This window comes from Salmo trutta, chromosome 20 (genome assembly GCF_901001165.1).
Source record: "Salmo trutta chromosome 20, fSalTru1.1, whole genome shotgun sequence".
NCBI lineage: Eukaryota > Metazoa > Chordata > Actinopteri > Salmoniformes > Salmonidae > Salmo > Salmo trutta.
Genome location: NC_042976.1, coordinates 39,653,461 through 39,671,328, shown reverse-complemented (window position 1 = coordinate 39,671,328; position 17,868 = coordinate 39,653,461). Strand labels below are relative to the sequence as shown.

Here is a 17,868-nt window from a genome sequence, read left to right as displayed (position 1 = left end):
GCTTTAGGACCACTTCAAAATCTTTTATGAACTGAGAAATATAGACAGTTTATTTCAGAGCTCCACAGGGCTTTTTCCGTTTAAGCCAAGTTCTTAGTGTTCACTACAATACCGGCCTTCATGCAGCACTAATCTAGGCTGTTGGACTCAGAGGCCTTATGACTTTGAAGCTATTGGAAATGTCCCACTAGCACTAAATAAAGAGTCCTTTTATCAGGTTTGGGATTTAAAGTGCGAACAATCTATGAATGGGTCGGTACCTCTCGCATTATACTAGGTGTGACTAGACACAACTGCTCAGTTTGCTAATGCTTTTTCATGTTCTTAAGAGGCAGGGATCCAGGATGAAAGCATGGGCCTCTGAGCACTGCTGGTTCTGGCTAATGCCCTTACTAAATTGTGCATGCCCAGGACATTGGAGTACTTGACCGATTTCACACATTATCTTTGTCTCCCTTTGACATTCTATGGTCCTTTAAATGAATCTTAAACAAATATAATCCGATCCGCATTTATATTAATGAACTGAATAGAATCAAACATTGGGATATTATGCTGTAAAAAGCATGTATTCATCGGTAAAGTCAGCATTCTTCAAGCATCAACAAGATATATAACCCTATCATGTCTGCTCTCCCTGCCTCTCTCTTGTTTTTGTTGCAACATTAAGGCTGGAAGTGGCGCTCAGGGGCCCCCCCCCTGAGCTCCAGCCAAGCTGTATTTACCCAATCACAGGGTGCACCACGATGGACCTTGGGTTGTTCAGGTTGCGTATGATGGCTCTCCTGGACTGATCGGCCACCTTCATGACTGAAATACTCCTGAAGCGCGGGTCCGTCCAGTAGAGGTTCTTTGAAATCCAGTCGAAAGCCAAGTCCTCCACGCCGTCCACTCTATTGGCAGCTAGCACCTCCCTGCCTGTGCAGATCAAAGCGGTGACACCGCCATTTAATACGGAGATGAAAGAGGAACACATTTAAGTAAATAGACTGTCAGCTTGCATTTGCGCTATGTAGACCTGACAGAGAAAACTAGGGCTGGTCAACCCTATGTTGCAAAAACAACACCACTGATCAGTACAGATTGTGGTTTCATTTTCTACTGTAATGTCTTTACCACATTAGTAACTTATTTTACATGGAAGTTGGAAGATAAATATTAAATCTTGTATTAATTATGTTCCCAGTGTTTGTTTTATCACATTCTGGAGCCTGACTTTGAGCTGTTACGTGAGAGTTTCACTGCTGTCCATGCTCCTGCCTGTTCCCTCCCTCCCTCCCTCTCCCCCTCCCTCCCCCACTGCACTCCCCGGCTCCATAAGGCACTCCCCTAACTGCCGGTATAAGCTTGGCTGGATCACATGCTTGAGCTCTCTGCTTGAAAGGATATATGTAGGGGTGTAACCATGGTTACAAAAAAGTATTTCCTCACATTCTAAAAATGGAAAAAAGCATTCAGTAATAATGAACTACAAATTCAGTTCTAAAAATATATTTCACAGAAAATTCGGTGTTTGATTCTAATATACAGTATCGAGTCATCAATCCAATCAAATAAATGTAGGATGCTCTCACCGGTGCCATCCACTTTCTGCTTGTAGATGATGTCTTGGGCCGTGTCTGAGAAGAAGATGGCATCGTCCTCTGCGCTGAAGTCCACCCCAACGAAGTAGGAGGGCGTTCCAGTGACAGGAAGGATGACATCCTCCTGAGAGGACAGGTTGAAGGGGATGCCTCGGACAGCCAGCTGGCTGGAGAAGAGAAGGAACTGCCTCACCGCTAGCGAGTGAGAAGAAGACATCCACCATGAACCTCCAGATCTTCTACCTCATATTTCACACCACATGGGCACTCACAGTATAAAGGACACATATAAAGGACACAGCACATTGAAGTGTACCAAGTCCAATGTTAATAGGGAAAAAGCGAAACGAGGTATGTGTGTTAGCCTTACCAACACATCTCTTGCCATCAGCATGCAGGTCGTAGCCCATGCGACACCTGCAGCGGTAGCCCAGGCCTTGGTTGTCTGACCTGTGGCTTAGAATACAGATCTGCTCACAGCCGTCCCTGTCTACCCCGCAAGGGTTAGTCACTGTGAACACAACACACACGCTCAGTCACTGACAGAACATACAGAAGTGGGGCAGATCAGCGGCGTGGTTGTACCCGTGACATGCTTACCATATGGTTGCCTCAGTTGGTGTACCACTTGCACTCCATGTGGGGTCTGAGATGTGGTGTAGACCACCTGAGGGTTTGTGTCACTGAACTTGTTGGCTTTCATCACGGCCATCTTGGTCCAGTCAGTGAAATACACAGTGTGCTCAAACAGACTGATGCCAAAGGGATGGGGGATCACAGCACCTCCATGGACCACTGTTTTCCTGAAAGGTGGAGAGAATACCCTGAGCAGACTGTACATTTTCCATTGTGAGAGACAGGGAAACGGCATTGTTTTGACTTCTTACATATGGTCTCTCCAGAAATTTGGCCAAAAAACATCACACTTGAGCTCTTTCATAAGGAACATATCTGGTATGCTTACCTATGAAGCCCATCATATGTGGTGGTTTCAATATAGTCGTAGCGGCTGTCGACCCAGTAGACTCGCTTGGCATCAATATCCAGTGTGATCCCTGCTGGCCAGCCCAATTTAGTCCTGATGATCCCATAGCGATTGGTGCCATCCATGTAAGCCCGCTCCAAACCTGGCTCTCCATTCAGAGAGTCCCAGTCTGAGAAGAACAGGAACCTGTGAAGAAAATGTATTTTGGCTTAGTTAGGTACAGGTTACCAGTACAGTACATTGCCCAAATATTGTCAAAGACTCCAGCCACCTAAGCCACAGACTGTTCTTTCTGCTACCGCACACGGCAAGTAGTACCAGTGCACCAAGTCGAGAACCAACAGGACCCTGAACAGCTTCTACCCCCAAGCCACAAGACAAGACCGCTAAATAGCTAATGAAATGGCTACCCAGACTACCTGCATGGACCCTTTCTTGCACTAACTCTCTTGCACTGACTCTATGCACACACACACTGGACTCTACCTACATATACTTAATTACACTTATACCCTAACATACACATACACGCTACAGTTGAAGTCGGAAGTTTACATACACTTAGGTTGGAGTCATTATAACTCGTTTTTCAACCACTCCACAAATTTCTTGTAAGCAAACTATTACTCGTGCATGACACAAGGAATTTTTCCAACAACTGTTTACAGACAGATTATTTCACTTATAATTCACTGTATCACAATTCCAGTGGGTCAGAAGTTTACATACACAGAGTTGATTGTGCCTTTAAACAGCTTGGAAAATTCCATAAAATGACAAAATGGCTTTAGAAGCAATTTCCAAACGCCTGAAGTTAACACGTTCATTTGTACAAACAATAGTACGTAAGTATAACCACCATGGGACTACGCAGCCGTTATACCGCTCAGGAAGGAGATGCGTTCTGTCTCCTAGAGATGAACGTACTTTGGTGCGAAAAGTGCAAATCAATCGCAGAACAACAGCAAAGGACCTTTTGAAAATGCTGGAGGAAACAGGTACAAAAGTATCTATATCCACAGTAAAACGAGTCCTATATCGACATAACCTGATAGGCCGCTAAGCAAGGAAGAAGTCACTGCTCCAAAACTGCCATAAAAAAGCCAGACTGCGGTTTGCAACTGCACATAGTGACAAAGATCATACTTTTTGGAGAAATGTCCTCTGGTCTGATGAAACAAAAATAGGATTGTTTGGCCATAATGACCATCGTTATGTTTGGAGGAAAAAGGGGGGATGCTTGCAAGCTGAAGAACACCATCTCAACCGTGAAGCACAGGGGTGGCAGCATCATGTTGTGGGGATGCTTTGCTGCAGGAGGGACTGGTGCACTTCACAAAATAGATGGCATCATGAAGAATGAAAATTATGTGGATATATTGAAGCAACATCTCAAGACATCCGTCAGGAAGTTAAAGCTTGGTCGCAAATGGGTCTTCCAAATGGACAATGACCCCAAGCATACTTGCAAGCAAAGTTGTGGAAAAATGGCTTAAGGACAACAAAGTCAAGTTATTGGAGTGGCCATCACAAAGCCCTGACCTCAAGCCTATAGAAAATGTGTGGGCAGAACTGAAAAAGCGTGTGCGAGCAAGGAGACTTACAAACCTAACTCAGTTACACCAGCTCTGTCAGGAGGAATGGGCCAAAATTCACCGAACTTATTGTGGAAAGCTTGTGGGAAGCAAGTTAAACAATTGAAAGGCAATGCTACCAAATACTCATTGAGTGTATGTAAACTTCTGACCCACTGGGAATGTGATGAAATAAATAAAAGCTGAAATAAATCATTCTCTCTACTATTATTCTGGCATTTTACATTCCACAATAAAGTGGTGATCCTAACTGACCTAAGACAGGGAATTTTTACTAGGATTAAATGTCAGGAATTGTGAAAAACTGAGTTTAAATGTACTTGGCTAAGGTGTATGTAAACTTCCGACTTCAACTGTACCTACGCCCACACAAAGAAAACATGCACACCCATGCATACTGACGCCACACACTCACACATACACCTCGTACCCCTGCATATCGACTTGGTACTGGTACTACCTGTATATAGCCATGTTATTTTCTACTCCCTAAATACACTGTGTACAAAACATTAGGAACACCTTCCTAACATTGAGTTGCACCCACTTTTGCCCTCAGAACACACTCAATTTGTCGTGGCATGGACAAGGTGTCGAAAGCGTTCCACGGGGATGCTGGCCCATGTTGACTCCAATGCTTCTCACAGTTGTGTCAAGTTGGCTGGATGTCCTTTGGGTGATGGCCCATTCTTGATTCACACGAGAAACTGTTGACGTGAAAAACTCAGCAGCGTTGCAGTTCTGGCCTGGCACCTACTACCATACCCTGTTCAAAGGCACTTAAATCCATGTCTGAATTGTCTCAAGGCTTAAAAATCCTCCCCTCATCTAGATTGATTAAAGTGGATTTATCAAGTGACATCAATATGGGATCATAGCTTTCACCGGGATTCACCTGGTCAGTCTGTCATGGAAAGAGCAGGTGTTCTTAATGTTTTGTACACTTAGTGTATAGCCATGATATTTTTAGTCTTTATTTTTTTTCGTTCCCTGTGTGTCTTCGTTTCACTATTTACATTTTTCATTTGATTTTTTAAAAACTCTGCATTGTTGAAAAAGTACCCGTAAGTAAGCATTTCACTGTTAGTCTACACCTGTTATCTACGAAGCATGTGACAAATACAATTTGATTTATGTACTGGATGCAATATTGACCATTGGTAACCTGGATTCCATAGCAACAAAGTTATTCATCCTTTTAGCTATAAAACGAACAAGACTGCAACTCAACAAAAGGTGATACATAAGCGGATTTCCTTTTTTAATTGAATTTGAAACAGACACATCCTCCACTGTCTTTGTTCCCGGTCTTACAGATAGGCCAGCCCTAAATCCCACCGAGGTAGAACAAGTGTGTACATTTAGCATCACTTCCCAATTCACCTGGCCCAGGCTCCACTCTGGAACTGCACTATTGGATTACAATGAGGCTCATCACTTTTAATACTGCTCACTAATCCGGCAGGAAAATCTGCGAATCGAACACACTCATTACTCCCTATTGGTACAGCATGAGAGAGAGACAGATAGATAGAGGGATGGAGGATGGAGGGATGGAGGATAGGGGAGGTCCGGTCGACTCACCCCACAGTTGGGTCCACGGCCAGCCCTCTGGGGTTTCCCAGATTCTCTGCGATCAGCGTCACCCGGTTATTCCCGTCAAAGTCCACCATGTCAATCCGGTTGACGCTGGCCTCCACCACATACAGCTTATTGTTCACCCAGTCCACGGCTAGGTTCTCTGGGTAGTCAACTGATACATTTAAAATCACCTGCATATTGGAACCGTCCATATCCACCGAAAACACCTGGCCACAAAAGAAAGCATTGTTGCTAAGAGATTAGCTCTTTGGTGGTTAAGGCTCCGGAAATTCATGGAGATATAAAGAAAAAAGAAACAGTCCGAGAAACAGGGACGAGGATATGTCAACATAATACCTCAACATGAGAAGGAAATTACTGTCATTAAGGCTGGGCTTTGGTTGCTTGTCTGACTTCCATCTTGTCTGTCTAGTAGCATTTGAGCGGTGCTGTCGGATAGTATTCTGAAACCTCTACCCTACTGATTCCAAGATGGCACCAGTTTCTCAGGCTTGAAGCCTTGGCACCTCGGAAGGGATAGTGCTCTTTACAGCTCTGGCTCGTTTGAAACAAGACCCAGACGTCTAAAAAGCAGGATTTTCAGCTGACCTGTTTAAAGAGAAACTGAATATGTGGAAGTAGCCTGCTAGTTTAACCTTCCTAGTACGTTCACATGGCCTGTTTGTGGTCCCCCCAATTTAAATACGCTGACATTGCGCCATGGAGGTGACTGATCTACACAGATACCCCACTGCTGGTATGTCCCCGCTTTTCAGCCTCATGGCTGGGGTTCAAACCATACAGAAGCCAAGTTGCTGAACAAAGCCCTTTGAGCTGGCCAAAGAATGCATATAACAGGGTGGACTCGGTGAAAACAAATACTGCACGATTACTTTGAACACGATCGGGTTACAAAAATTACACTGAGCTATGCGAACATCATACCAGCATATCAGACAGTTTTCCAGATTAGACATTTTGGATTCCATTTCCAACCTACTTCCCCTTCATTATGACCCAGCCATTTGGGAGCCGACAGGTCTACCATTTGTACAGTATTAACAGTGGCGGTATCTTAAAAGATCTGTCAAAGTATTCCCTCTCCTTTGAGGGAGGCAGGTTCCTGTACAACTCAAGCATTTCCTCAAACAATAAGCCTTTCTATCCTGTGGACTGTAACTACGGTCCACTGTACATGTAATTCTAACGATGCACTGATGCCTTAACAGGGCCACAGGTACCACTCATGTGAAGTATTTTAATGCCAGTATTACCTTGTTCTGAATAGTATCCGTCCAGAAGACTCTATTGAGGAGGTAGTGGAAGTCCACCCCGACAGGGACTCCTCTGTTCTGGGAATGGACCAGGGTGCGTGTGCTGTGTCCATGGATGTCACCAATCAGCAGGTCTTGGCCATTGGAGAAGACCAGCGAGGCTACGCTAGCTACAGACAGTAGACAAGGCAATCAGTAAGATAACACGCTCAAACATTTCATCATCTCTTATAAACCCCTGTCATATGCTGTTTGAGAATTTTTTTGTTGTTGACTGTATATACTGTATAATCATTCATTAATTTACTCAGCAGTGGAAAACAGAAAATAAATAACAATACATTTTAGTCTGTCAGTTTTGAAGCCATACTATTGGGTTGATTCAAATCTATCCTTTAATAAAATGTTTCATTTTATGTCATTTTTAGAAACTCAAATGGTCAAGATAATTTGATCTGTATTATTAACACAGCAAATCCCTCCTTGCTGCTGGCCTCAAAGTTAGAGGGGTCCACAGACATAAACGACTGGCAGAAATAACACTGTGTGCAACATTGCACCAGAAAGCAGAGCAGGCGGACAGAGGCTGGCAGACAGGAGGCTGGGTTGAGGGGCTGAGGGCCTCTGGCCAGCAGGAATGACTTTGATATGTTGAATTATATTGAAGCTCAACACTGGCCACTCACTTGAGGTGTTAGCTCTGCAGTATCGGTGCTGCTCCAGGAAATAGCCCTCTCGACAGCTGCAGCGATGGGTTCCTATCCGGTCTTCACAGAGCTGGTCGCAGACGCCCCACATCTGACAGTCGTCAAAGTCTTCACCCAAGAATAAAATAAGGAAAAAACGGAATAATTCAAAGCACACATCCCATATTCTACCTCTAGTAGCCTGAGTTTCCAGTTCTTTCAATGTACCGTAACGGAGTCAATTTATCAGTATTTACCGATACAAGAGCGGCTGTTATTGTTGTTGACAGTGTACCCAGAAGGACATGTGCAGGTTCCTCCCTCAGGAGACGCATGACAGCGATGCTCACAGCTCAGAGAAGCACACCTCCAGATACCTGACAACCACAGACGGACGCACATTACTTCCAATGTCACTTCTCAAAATAAAGGGTGCGCGTGCATGCACTTTAAACTGGTTGTGTTGTTACTGACTGCAGTTGCGTCCAGCAGTGGCGTTGGTCTCATCCTCTCCGTCTGGACATTGGGCTGTCCCATCACACAGTTGGTCCATGGGGATACACAGGCCTGAGAACGGACAGGGCCATTCTCCAGGATAGCACTCACGTGATACAGCGTCTGCAGAGAAAACAAAGTCATCTTCATTGCCTTGCTTTGAGAAAACAGCAACAGTGTGTGTGAGGTACGCATTGAAGACAGCAGCTGTGTCTGATCTATATATAGATCTTTTTTTACCTTTATTTAACCAGGTAAGACCCATTGAGGTTAAAAACCTATTTTGCGAGGGTGTACTAGTAAGAAGGCAAAACCGGGAAATGGCAGCGTGTACATAAAATATTACAGAAAAATACAAAATACACACAAAAGCGTCACAAGTTACAGATACAATTCAAGATTAGAAACAACTGCGACTATCACAAACAGTGTTGTCGATCAGAGTCTTAAAAACAGGCAAGGACACTAACTCCCGTAACTTTACTATCTTTTGAAAAATTCTAAAGCTCTTTGGAGGGGTGAGCGATCAAAGAGGAACTTGACCACCACACTTTAAGGAGCACAGAGCCTAGCCCATTCCAACCATGGAGACCGGAGGTGAATCAGGTTTCGACACAGCAGTGTTTCTCACTCCTTCAAGTGTGCTTCTACTGAACCCGCTTACTGTTTCTTTTTCAGGGTTCTGGGTCCAATATTAGAAATGTGTCAAGAGGAAGGGGAGCTGTCACTCTGTAGCATCCATACCACAGCCTTTCTCATCTGCATTGTCTTCACAGTCGTCTTCTCCATCACAAAGCCAGACCTGGTGAACACAGCGACCGCTGGGGCACGTGAAGTAACTCCCTCTGCAAGTGGGATAGGCTACAGGGCAAGAGAGAGAGAGAGAAAGAGAGAGAGAGAGAGAGAGAGAGAGAGAGAAGCACATCGAAAAGGTCAGATTAAGTCCAAATTCGGGGGAGAAACATCTGTAGCGGTGCGATGAGGGTAGAGGTACGCACTGCAGCTCTGTTCATCACTCCGGTCTCCACAGTCGTCGTCATGGTCACAGACATAGCGTTGAGGGACACACTCTCCGTTTCCGCATTGGAACAGGCCACTGCTGCAGTGCTGTGCTGAATAAAACAGACACAAAACCCCTTCAGTGACTGACTGTATGTGTCAGTTTTTCATCTTACCCCTGCTGCACTGACCGGACGAGGACCTAGTGAAATACGTGGTCATTCGTCACAGCTAGGGCTGTGGCGGTCATACAATTTCGTCAGCCGGTGATTGTCAAGCAGATAACTGCTGGTCTCACGGTAAGTGACCGTTAATTAACATGAACACATTTAGCATCTCCTGGATTCCACACACTGATGCAGAACTTTGGAACATCTACATTTTAAAAAGTCGAATAAATCCATGTAATATAGCCTACACCATCACAATAAATCCATTATTTATTTTAGACAGGTCTAAAGAAACATGACATGAAGAAAATGTAGTCTATTTCAGAAGAACAGAATAGCATTGTCTGAGTTGTCCTTATGTTAGGTCCTGATCTGGCTGTGCCATGTGGATGTGGGCTACACTAGTTCATTTAGCAGACAAGATTTGCTTAGAATTCCGTGGCATTATTTTATATTGTTTTGTAGTATGAAGAATACAAATGAACAAAGCGAAATAAAATAGAAAGGATATTTTCTCCAAATGATTTGAGAGAGTTTGCGAATGCGGCTATTCTGTGTTGAGCGGTTAACAAAGAAACAGGTACTCCTATATGCTTCATTTAGAGTTATTTATGTAACTTTAGTTGTGATACAAATGTTGGGCTATATGTTTTGTACTTTCTAAGGCTGCATGATGCGACTCCAATGATAATTTTAAAAAAGTTGCATGAAAGGCATAGGCTCTGCTTATGGCTGTACACACTCCAATAGTCTCTCATTAACAATTTGGCAAGCACTTGATAATGCCTCGAATTTCCCGGCTGCATCCCCTTTGTGTGGCCGTAATGCCCCTAAATAAATCCATGTCTTTCGAGGCCAGTGGCCGTTGTGCCCTTGGGCTGAATATAATAATTATAATTCCCTTCTCCCGGCTGTGTGCCGAAGCACCTCTCACTCACATGACTTGATTGGGTCTTTTTCACAGGCTACAAGTGAAGATAGACACATCGGGGACGCAACTGCTCGAGTCCTTATCCAATTCCCGAGGCGCATATTGAAGATATAGGAAGAACTATCCACATTTACTTTTCATCAGCCAACAAGATGAGTCAGCCTAACAAACAGCAAAAGCACTAGCCTATGTCAATCTACTATCCCCCATAGTACAAAAGTTGACCTATTGTATTCTGGGCGAGAAATACATATTCCAAACATAGTCTGGGACAGATGTGGGATGCGATAGATCCCAAATTAATACACCCACTAGCATCAAAAAAACTGTTTTAAGCAATGAGCCTGATGCAACAGATTAGAATGTTTAGCTTAAAATGCTGATAAACTAAGGCTATTTCTTCACATTATAAGCGTAGCAATGCGCACACGGCAGAAGGCTATAAGCGCAAATGTTCCATTAGCAGGAAAACACCATTTCTTAAAAGTGACCACAAATGCGATTATGCATGTAATGCTTTTATTATAAAGGTGCATTTTCATGGTGAAAATTATCTTCCCCAAACTTGAAACTCACACGCTGCATATACACTGCTCAAAAAAATAAAGGGAACACTTAAACAACACAATGTAACTCCAAGTCAATCACACTTCTGTGAAATCAAACTGTCCACTTAGGAAGCAACACTGATTGACAATAAATTTCACATGCTGTTGTGCAAATGGAATAGACAACAGGTGGAAATTATAGGCAATAAGCAAGACACCCCCAATAAAGGAGTGGTTCTGCAGGTGGAGACCACAGAACACTTCTCAGTTCCTATGCTTCCTGGCTGATGTTTTGGTCACTTTTGAATGCTGGTGGTGCTTTCACTCTAGTGGTAGCATGAGACGGAGTCTACAACCCACACAAGTGGCTCAGGTAGTGCAGCTCATCCAGGATGGCACATCAATGCGAGCTGTGGCAAGAAGGTTTGCTCTGTCTGTCAGCGTAGTGTCCAGAGCATGGAGGCACTACCAGGAGACAGGCCAGTACATCAGGAGACGTGGAGGAGGCCGTAGGAGTGCAACAACCCAGCAGCAGGACCGCTACCTCCGCCTTTGTGCATGGAGGAGCAGGAGGAGCACTGCCAGAGCCCTGCAAAATGACCTCCAGCAGGCCACAAATGTGCATGTGTCTGCTCAAACGGTCAGAAACAGACTCCATGAGGGTGGTATGAGGGCCCGACGTCCACAGGTGGGGGTTGTGCTTACGTGCAGGACGTTTGGCATTTGCCAGAGAACACCAAGATTGGCAAATTCGCCCTGTGCCCTTCACAGATGAAAGCAGGTTCACACTGAGCACATGTGACAGACGTGACAGAGTCTGGAGACGCCGTGGAGAACGTTCTGCTGCCTGCAACATCCTCCAGCATGACCGGTTTGGCGGTGGGTCAGTCATGGTGTGGGGTGGCATTTCTTTGGGGGGCCGCACAGCCCTCCATGTGCTCGCCAGAGGTAGCCTGACTGCCATTAGGTACCGAGATGAGATCCTCAGACCCCTTGTGAGACCATATGCTGGTGCGGTTGGCCCTGGGTTCCTCCTAATGCAAGACAATGCTAGACCTCATGTGGCTGGAGTGTGTCAGCAGTTCCTGCAAGAGGAAGGCATTGATGCTATGGACTGGCCCGCCCGTTCCCCAGACCTGAATCCAATTGAGCACATTTGGGACATCATGTCTCGCTCCATCCACCAACGCCACGTTGCACCACAGACTGTCCAGGAGTTGGCGGATGCTTTAGTCCAGGTCTGGGAGGAGATCTCTTAGGAGACCATCCGCCACCTCATCAGGAGCATGCCCAGGCGTTGTAGGGAGGTCATACAGGCACGTGGAGGCCACACACACTACTGAGCCTCATTTTGACTTGTTTTAAGGACATTACATCAAAGTTGGATCAGCCTGTAGTGTGGTTTTCCACTTTAATTTTGAGTGTGACTCCAAATCCAGACCTCCATGGGTTGATAAATTGGATTTCCATTGATTATTTTTGTGTGATTTTGTTGTCAGCACATTCAACTATGTAAAGAAAAAAGTATTTAATAAGATTATTTATTTCATTCAGATCTAGGATGTGTTGTTTAAGTGTTCCCTTTATTTTTTTGAGCAGTATATATGCCAGTTATGCTCTACAACTACTGTGAAGCGGATTAATGTGCTTCATTTTAAGAAGTTATTTGTCCACTTTAGTTGTGATACAAACCTTATCAAAACATATAGGCTATGGTCTAGGCTACATGAGGTGTGCGACTATGATTTGAAAAGTCACAAAAAAAAGCATGCGCAGTTTGCCTTAAGCTGGGCATCATTCACAAGTGATAAGCTAATATTGTCACCCATCACACTATTTTTGATTTAATCTTGTCTTTACATATACAAAATAATATATGTGTGAAATTTGTTTTGATTTATAATTCACCATTATCATGCACCTGTCTCGAAACAGGGGCAGCGGAACAAAATACATGTAATCTATGCATTTAAATAGAGAATGGAGGACGGTTTCCCGTGGTTCATTTTCATGCCAGCCAGGTAGGCTATACTCCTGTTTTAAAGAGAAGCAATGTGCTTAATATTAGGAAAGTTGAGAATAAATATAGTAGGCCTAGGCTATTGAAAGCTGATGGGATCCTCCTCTTTTTAATAGAGGCCATCACTCTGTTTTCTCATGCAATTGCATAGCCTATAGAAATGTTGCGCAACATGAGCTCATGGGCTCTAATGAAGTGTTTGATTAGATTTTCGATTACATTTGCATTGATGTCAGAGTGATTAGAGGGACAATAGAGTGCGGAATACCAGGCAGTTATCAAGTTTGGTAGGCTACTAATGACCATCAGCAGCATCAGAGCTTGGAGAATCATAATTACCGTGACTAAACGGTCACATGGAATTTGACTGCCGTCATGACTCGTGACTGGTAATCTGGCGGTAATACGGTCACCGTAACAGCCCTAGTCACGGCCAGAAGTGAACACTTACTGCAGTTGGCCTCGTCTGACCCGTCACGGCAGTCCATGACCAGATCACAGTGCTGGGTCCGGTTATAACAGGCACTGTTGGCACACCTCAGCTCTGTACACTCAGGGTAGTCTGAGAGGGAAATAAACATGACAAATCATACCAGACTGACATAGAACAAACCCATCTGTGGAATATTCAAAGAATTTAAAGAATAAGCATCAAATAATTTGTTCAAAGAGGTGCATAATGCTTTCCCTTTCAAACGTCAAATGTCTCTACTAGTCTTAAACATTTCTCAAACATGACATTTCTCAAATATCAGTAGTCTTAAGCATTCCTATATACAGTTCTCAAGTACTCAAGTATTAACACAAGTATGCAATTAGCCAAATGTAACAGTCTGCTGCTAGCAGATCATTAATTTAGCTGCCGCATTGGCAGCTCTAACCCCCTTTTAATCTCATTAACAGTAGAAAATATACCCTTAAATGCTCCCCCATGAAGTCACGTTGGCAATTCACCTCTGAAATATAAAGCTTTGTACGTAATTATGGCAAACAGGCTCAGCCTGTAATGGCGCAAAAAAAATGCTAAAAGCTAATGGGAGGATAAAACACTTACAGTAAGTTTTCTAATAGCGCCACAAACAGCCTTGGCTTTTTTTCTGCCATTGTGAGATTACCAAAGTGTGCAGTGCTGTGAGTCTAACATGTCGGCACAATAATGGAATAGCAGCTGAACTTCAGCTTGACTAATCCCCAAGGAATCTGCAATCAACCTCTGACAACAAGAAGCATATTGTGGCCATTCTGTCAGTCAGCAAGCCTCTTAATCTTACAAATTGATTAAAATGCCACAGGAGCCTGAGGGAAGAAGGTAAGTAAGCCACACTGGGGAACTTACGGCAGTCTCTCTCGTCAGCCCCATCGGAGCAGTCAGGCAGCCGGTCACACCTGTACTCCCCTGGGATGCAGGCCCCATTGGTGCAGCTGAACTGCCCACTGGAGCACATCCTACCAGCTGCAGAGAGATTGAGGAGCAACTTAACCACAAGTGTAGCATTTCTCTACCCCCTTAATTGCCTTTGTCATTGATTTTTGGGTTAACATTTGTGGCACCTGTCACACTGGTGAAAAGTCTAAATAGAATATGTTGTACACTGTATGGTCTACACAGTACTTGTGTATTGATTTCCTCTACTGTAGAAAGTGCGAGAACTTACGACAGCGGTGTCTCTCATCTGAGCCGTCCTCACAGTCCTCTTCGTCGTCACAAACCCAGACATCTGGGACACACTCCCCGTCACTCAAGCACTGGAAATGACTCTCATCACATGTTACAAGGGCTGAGGACACACACAGCACATCCAATATTAGTCTCCACACTACCAGCAACAACACTCAACATGTAGGTGAAGGTCTAAAAGTAAGACAACGCCAGGTGATTCTTACACAAGATACTTCTACGAAGCAACGCTTTTGCTGCTCTTTAACAGGGAAACGTGAGTAAATGGGACAAATTGTTAACATGTAAAGGGAGAGGGTCATTGTGCAGCCCGGTCCACTGTAAGAGGAGAAGTTACTCACGGCAGTCGGCTTCATCAGAATCGTCTACACAGTCTAGCGTTCCATCACAACGCCAGTGCTGTGGGATGCATCGGCCTGTCCCACACCGGAACTGCCCCGTCTCACAACCTTCATACAGGAGACACAATATTACTAAAGTTAACTTCTAAACGTATCTTCATTCCATATTTTAGACCAATTCTCAAATCCTATTTTGTAACGCCTTCAGTCCCCAGGCGCATAATTCTTCATGATCTTGATCATGATCATGTGTATTTCTAAACTAGGTCAGAAATAAGAAATCATTTCCTGTAAAAATGTCCCTCTCTACTATAGTTGGTCCAATAAATAGAAGGAACTCTTTGTGTCTCTTATCAAAACATCTAAACAGTGTTGGGTGTGTTTGGGAATGTCTCTTATTGATGAAGCATGGTGTTAACAGCATCGACAGGGCCTGGAGATGAGCGTGCCAGCCATCCTCAAAACAGTTACACAACCCTCAGCACACTCATCCCAAGCTTCCTTTTGATGTTCTCACTGAGTGGCATCTGAGGAGATAAGGTACCCCCACTCTACCTTCCCTGACGTTTTCCAGGAGATATCAACTGAAGCAGCATAGTTCAGTGGCAGAGCGCTCCGTCAGACCCGTCCGAATTGGAATGTACAATTCTCATTGTCTCTCTCTGACAACCTGATTTATGGTGCATGCTGTTCCTTGTCAGAAATGTAATTGGGATAAATAGTGGTACCAGGTGGTACCGCAACCCTTAAACCCAAATTCTTTGCTGAGGGAGATGTAAGGTGGTGGTTGGTGGTGGTTGGTGGTGCATGTCTGGGGTTGGTGGTCTACAGTGTCTTATCGACTACCTTTAATCACAGTCCCTGCTTGGTCAAATTTGTGCTGAAGTGAAAGGTTTTACATTGCGTCAACACCTCAGTTGCAAAACAAACTGGAGACATTGTTCTAGAAACAAACGACACTGATAAGTACAACCAGTAATACAAATGACCTCTGTTTTATTTCCAATCTATGAATCAAACACTGCCATCCGACCAATCAAATGACACACGAAACACAAACATATATATATTTTTTTAAACAACATTACATTTCCAAACACTGGCGGTAAGATTTTTGGATACTGATTCATGACCAGTTTTCACATAACATAAATGTGTCAATGGGCGATATCCATCGATCGATCATATGTTATACATGTATTGTGACTCCTAGAAGCAAATATGCAAGTAATCAGCTATTTCCATTGCATCAGCTAGCTGTGCCATCACCAGTCTTCATGTGCATTGAGTTTCTATTAGCACAACCTTTCACGTGGTGCTTCTCTCCCACTCCAGCTATCAACATATTACTTCAAATTCCAATGGCATAGGAGCATGTTCCATGATAAGGACATGCAAAACAAGAAGACAGTGGTCAATTGCAAACAAAAAAAGAAACCGACGTGTTGAAAATATAGCTACTGGACAATTTTGTACGAGAAAAAGGATTTTCAATCCGGCCACACCCATCTAGGCCTAATGCTAAACATGAGCTTTCATGAGATAAGGCACTGAACTAAGCATTAGTATGATGTCATCCTTTGATCTTGTGCTGATAAATTGAAATCTCTTAGGAAACTGCTGCCTTCTTCATCTTCTCATTTAAAATAAACATAAACTGCACGGGTTCTACTGACACGTATCCTTTAGCAGGACGTAGAGACACCAGGAGCTATTCAAGGACAATATGGAATTGTTGGACACTGACATTAAGAGTCTGCGTACTTAATTAAAGAACAAGTCTGGCAAAGCATTTACCTCCGACAGGTGACAAAAGAGCACTTCCAATGTGACCAGCACTGGACCAAACGACAAAAGCCAAGGGAAATGTTCCTTCCTCGTCAAACAGACATACAACGTAACGAATTGACTTGGAAAATCTCAGCCCATTCGGTTGACAAATGTTGTGTGAGCAGGCACTTTATTATAGGCGAGTCAGAAGTTAATCATCTCTTTTATGTGATGTGCTCTTCAAAGATGACTCACTTCCACTTGAGTTGTGGGGTCATGACTGTGCTAAAAGCCTTGTGAGGAGCTTCTCATACCATGAGGTCTGGTCTCAGATGAATTAGCCGACACCACCAAACTGCTTTTAAACTACGCCACCTAAAGGGGCTTCATATTTAACTAATTCAGCAGCCAATTGAGAAGCAAGCTTTTTTCCTGCTCAGTTTACTAATGATAAAATTGCTTCCCCATAAGCTCAAAGGGTGCCTTTGTTGGGAGGAAATGATCCGGGAGGTTTCAGCATCATCTGTAACATGGCAGGTAAGACCAACGGTGCATACAGTATCGGAGCACCACAGTGACACCACTGAAACACATTTTGGTTTATCTCTGGTTTATCTCTGTACCCCTGAACAGACATTCAGTGGTCTAATGCTCAATGCCATTATGATCATTATAAGATCAACTCTGAATATGTCATATTTGACAATATATGGTAGATATCAGACAAATAAAACCATGTTCACTCATTGCTTGACCCACAGGTAGGATTGCATATCAATGTCCACCAGCTTATCAACATAACACACCAACATATTTTTCAAAAGAGCAAAATATTAAAAGTGTCTTTAAGCATCAATGGACTTCAAGTTCAGAGGAAGGGCACTCCTGAGGCCTCCTAGCAACAATGGACTTCAAGTTCAGAGGAAGGGCACTCCTGAGGCCTTCTAGCATCAATGGCGATGTTCATAATCCCTGTTCATAATCCCTGTCTGCTATGCATTAGGTTAACAGCTTTCAACAACCTTTGCCAAAGGGAAACCAATCTTCTGAGACATTCAAATGAAGCCAGTGTTTCCTGACAGTATCAGTTCTGGGAAAGGTGACTGGCAGACTAAAGTGGACTTTTAAATGAATGTGAGCTGCTCTTACATTCAGCCATAGTCTTTTTTTAAGTCATCTGAATAACTATTTTTTTTTTAAAGCCAAAATGTA

At 43.7% G+C, this 17,868-nt stretch overlaps 1 protein-coding gene across 4 annotated transcripts in view; it reads right to left on the bottom strand.

Moving 5' to 3' along the window:
* lrp2a (low density lipoprotein receptor-related protein 2a) overlaps positions 1-17,868 on the bottom strand; it is a 66,088-nt gene that overhangs the window by 44,042 nt on the left and 4,178 nt on the right. For all 4 annotated transcript variants that reach the window (XM_029703248.1, XM_029703250.1, XM_029703249.1 and 1 more), the window contains exons 2-17: positions 14,887-14,994; positions 14,523-14,645; positions 14,204-14,320; positions 13,319-13,429; positions 9,198-9,311; positions 8,944-9,060; positions 8,179-8,322; positions 7,962-8,081; positions 7,705-7,833; positions 7,019-7,188; positions 5,748-5,971; positions 2,548-2,754; positions 2,184-2,386; positions 1,954-2,094; positions 1,575-1,778; positions 726-918 (exon numbers count right to left, since the gene is read on the bottom strand). In XM_029703248.1, the coding sequence (XP_029559108.1) occupies positions 726-918; positions 1,575-1,778; positions 1,954-2,094; positions 2,184-2,386; positions 2,548-2,754; positions 5,748-5,971; positions 7,019-7,188; positions 7,705-7,833; positions 7,962-8,081; positions 8,179-8,322; positions 8,944-9,060; positions 9,198-9,311; positions 13,319-13,429; positions 14,204-14,320; positions 14,523-14,645; positions 14,887-14,994 (2,425 nt within the window). The remainder of the gene's footprint in view (positions 1-725; positions 919-1,574; positions 1,779-1,953; positions 2,095-2,183; positions 2,387-2,547; positions 2,755-5,747; positions 5,972-7,018; positions 7,189-7,704; positions 7,834-7,961; positions 8,082-8,178; positions 8,323-8,943; positions 9,061-9,197; positions 9,312-13,318; positions 13,430-14,203; positions 14,321-14,522; positions 14,646-14,886; positions 14,995-17,868) is intronic.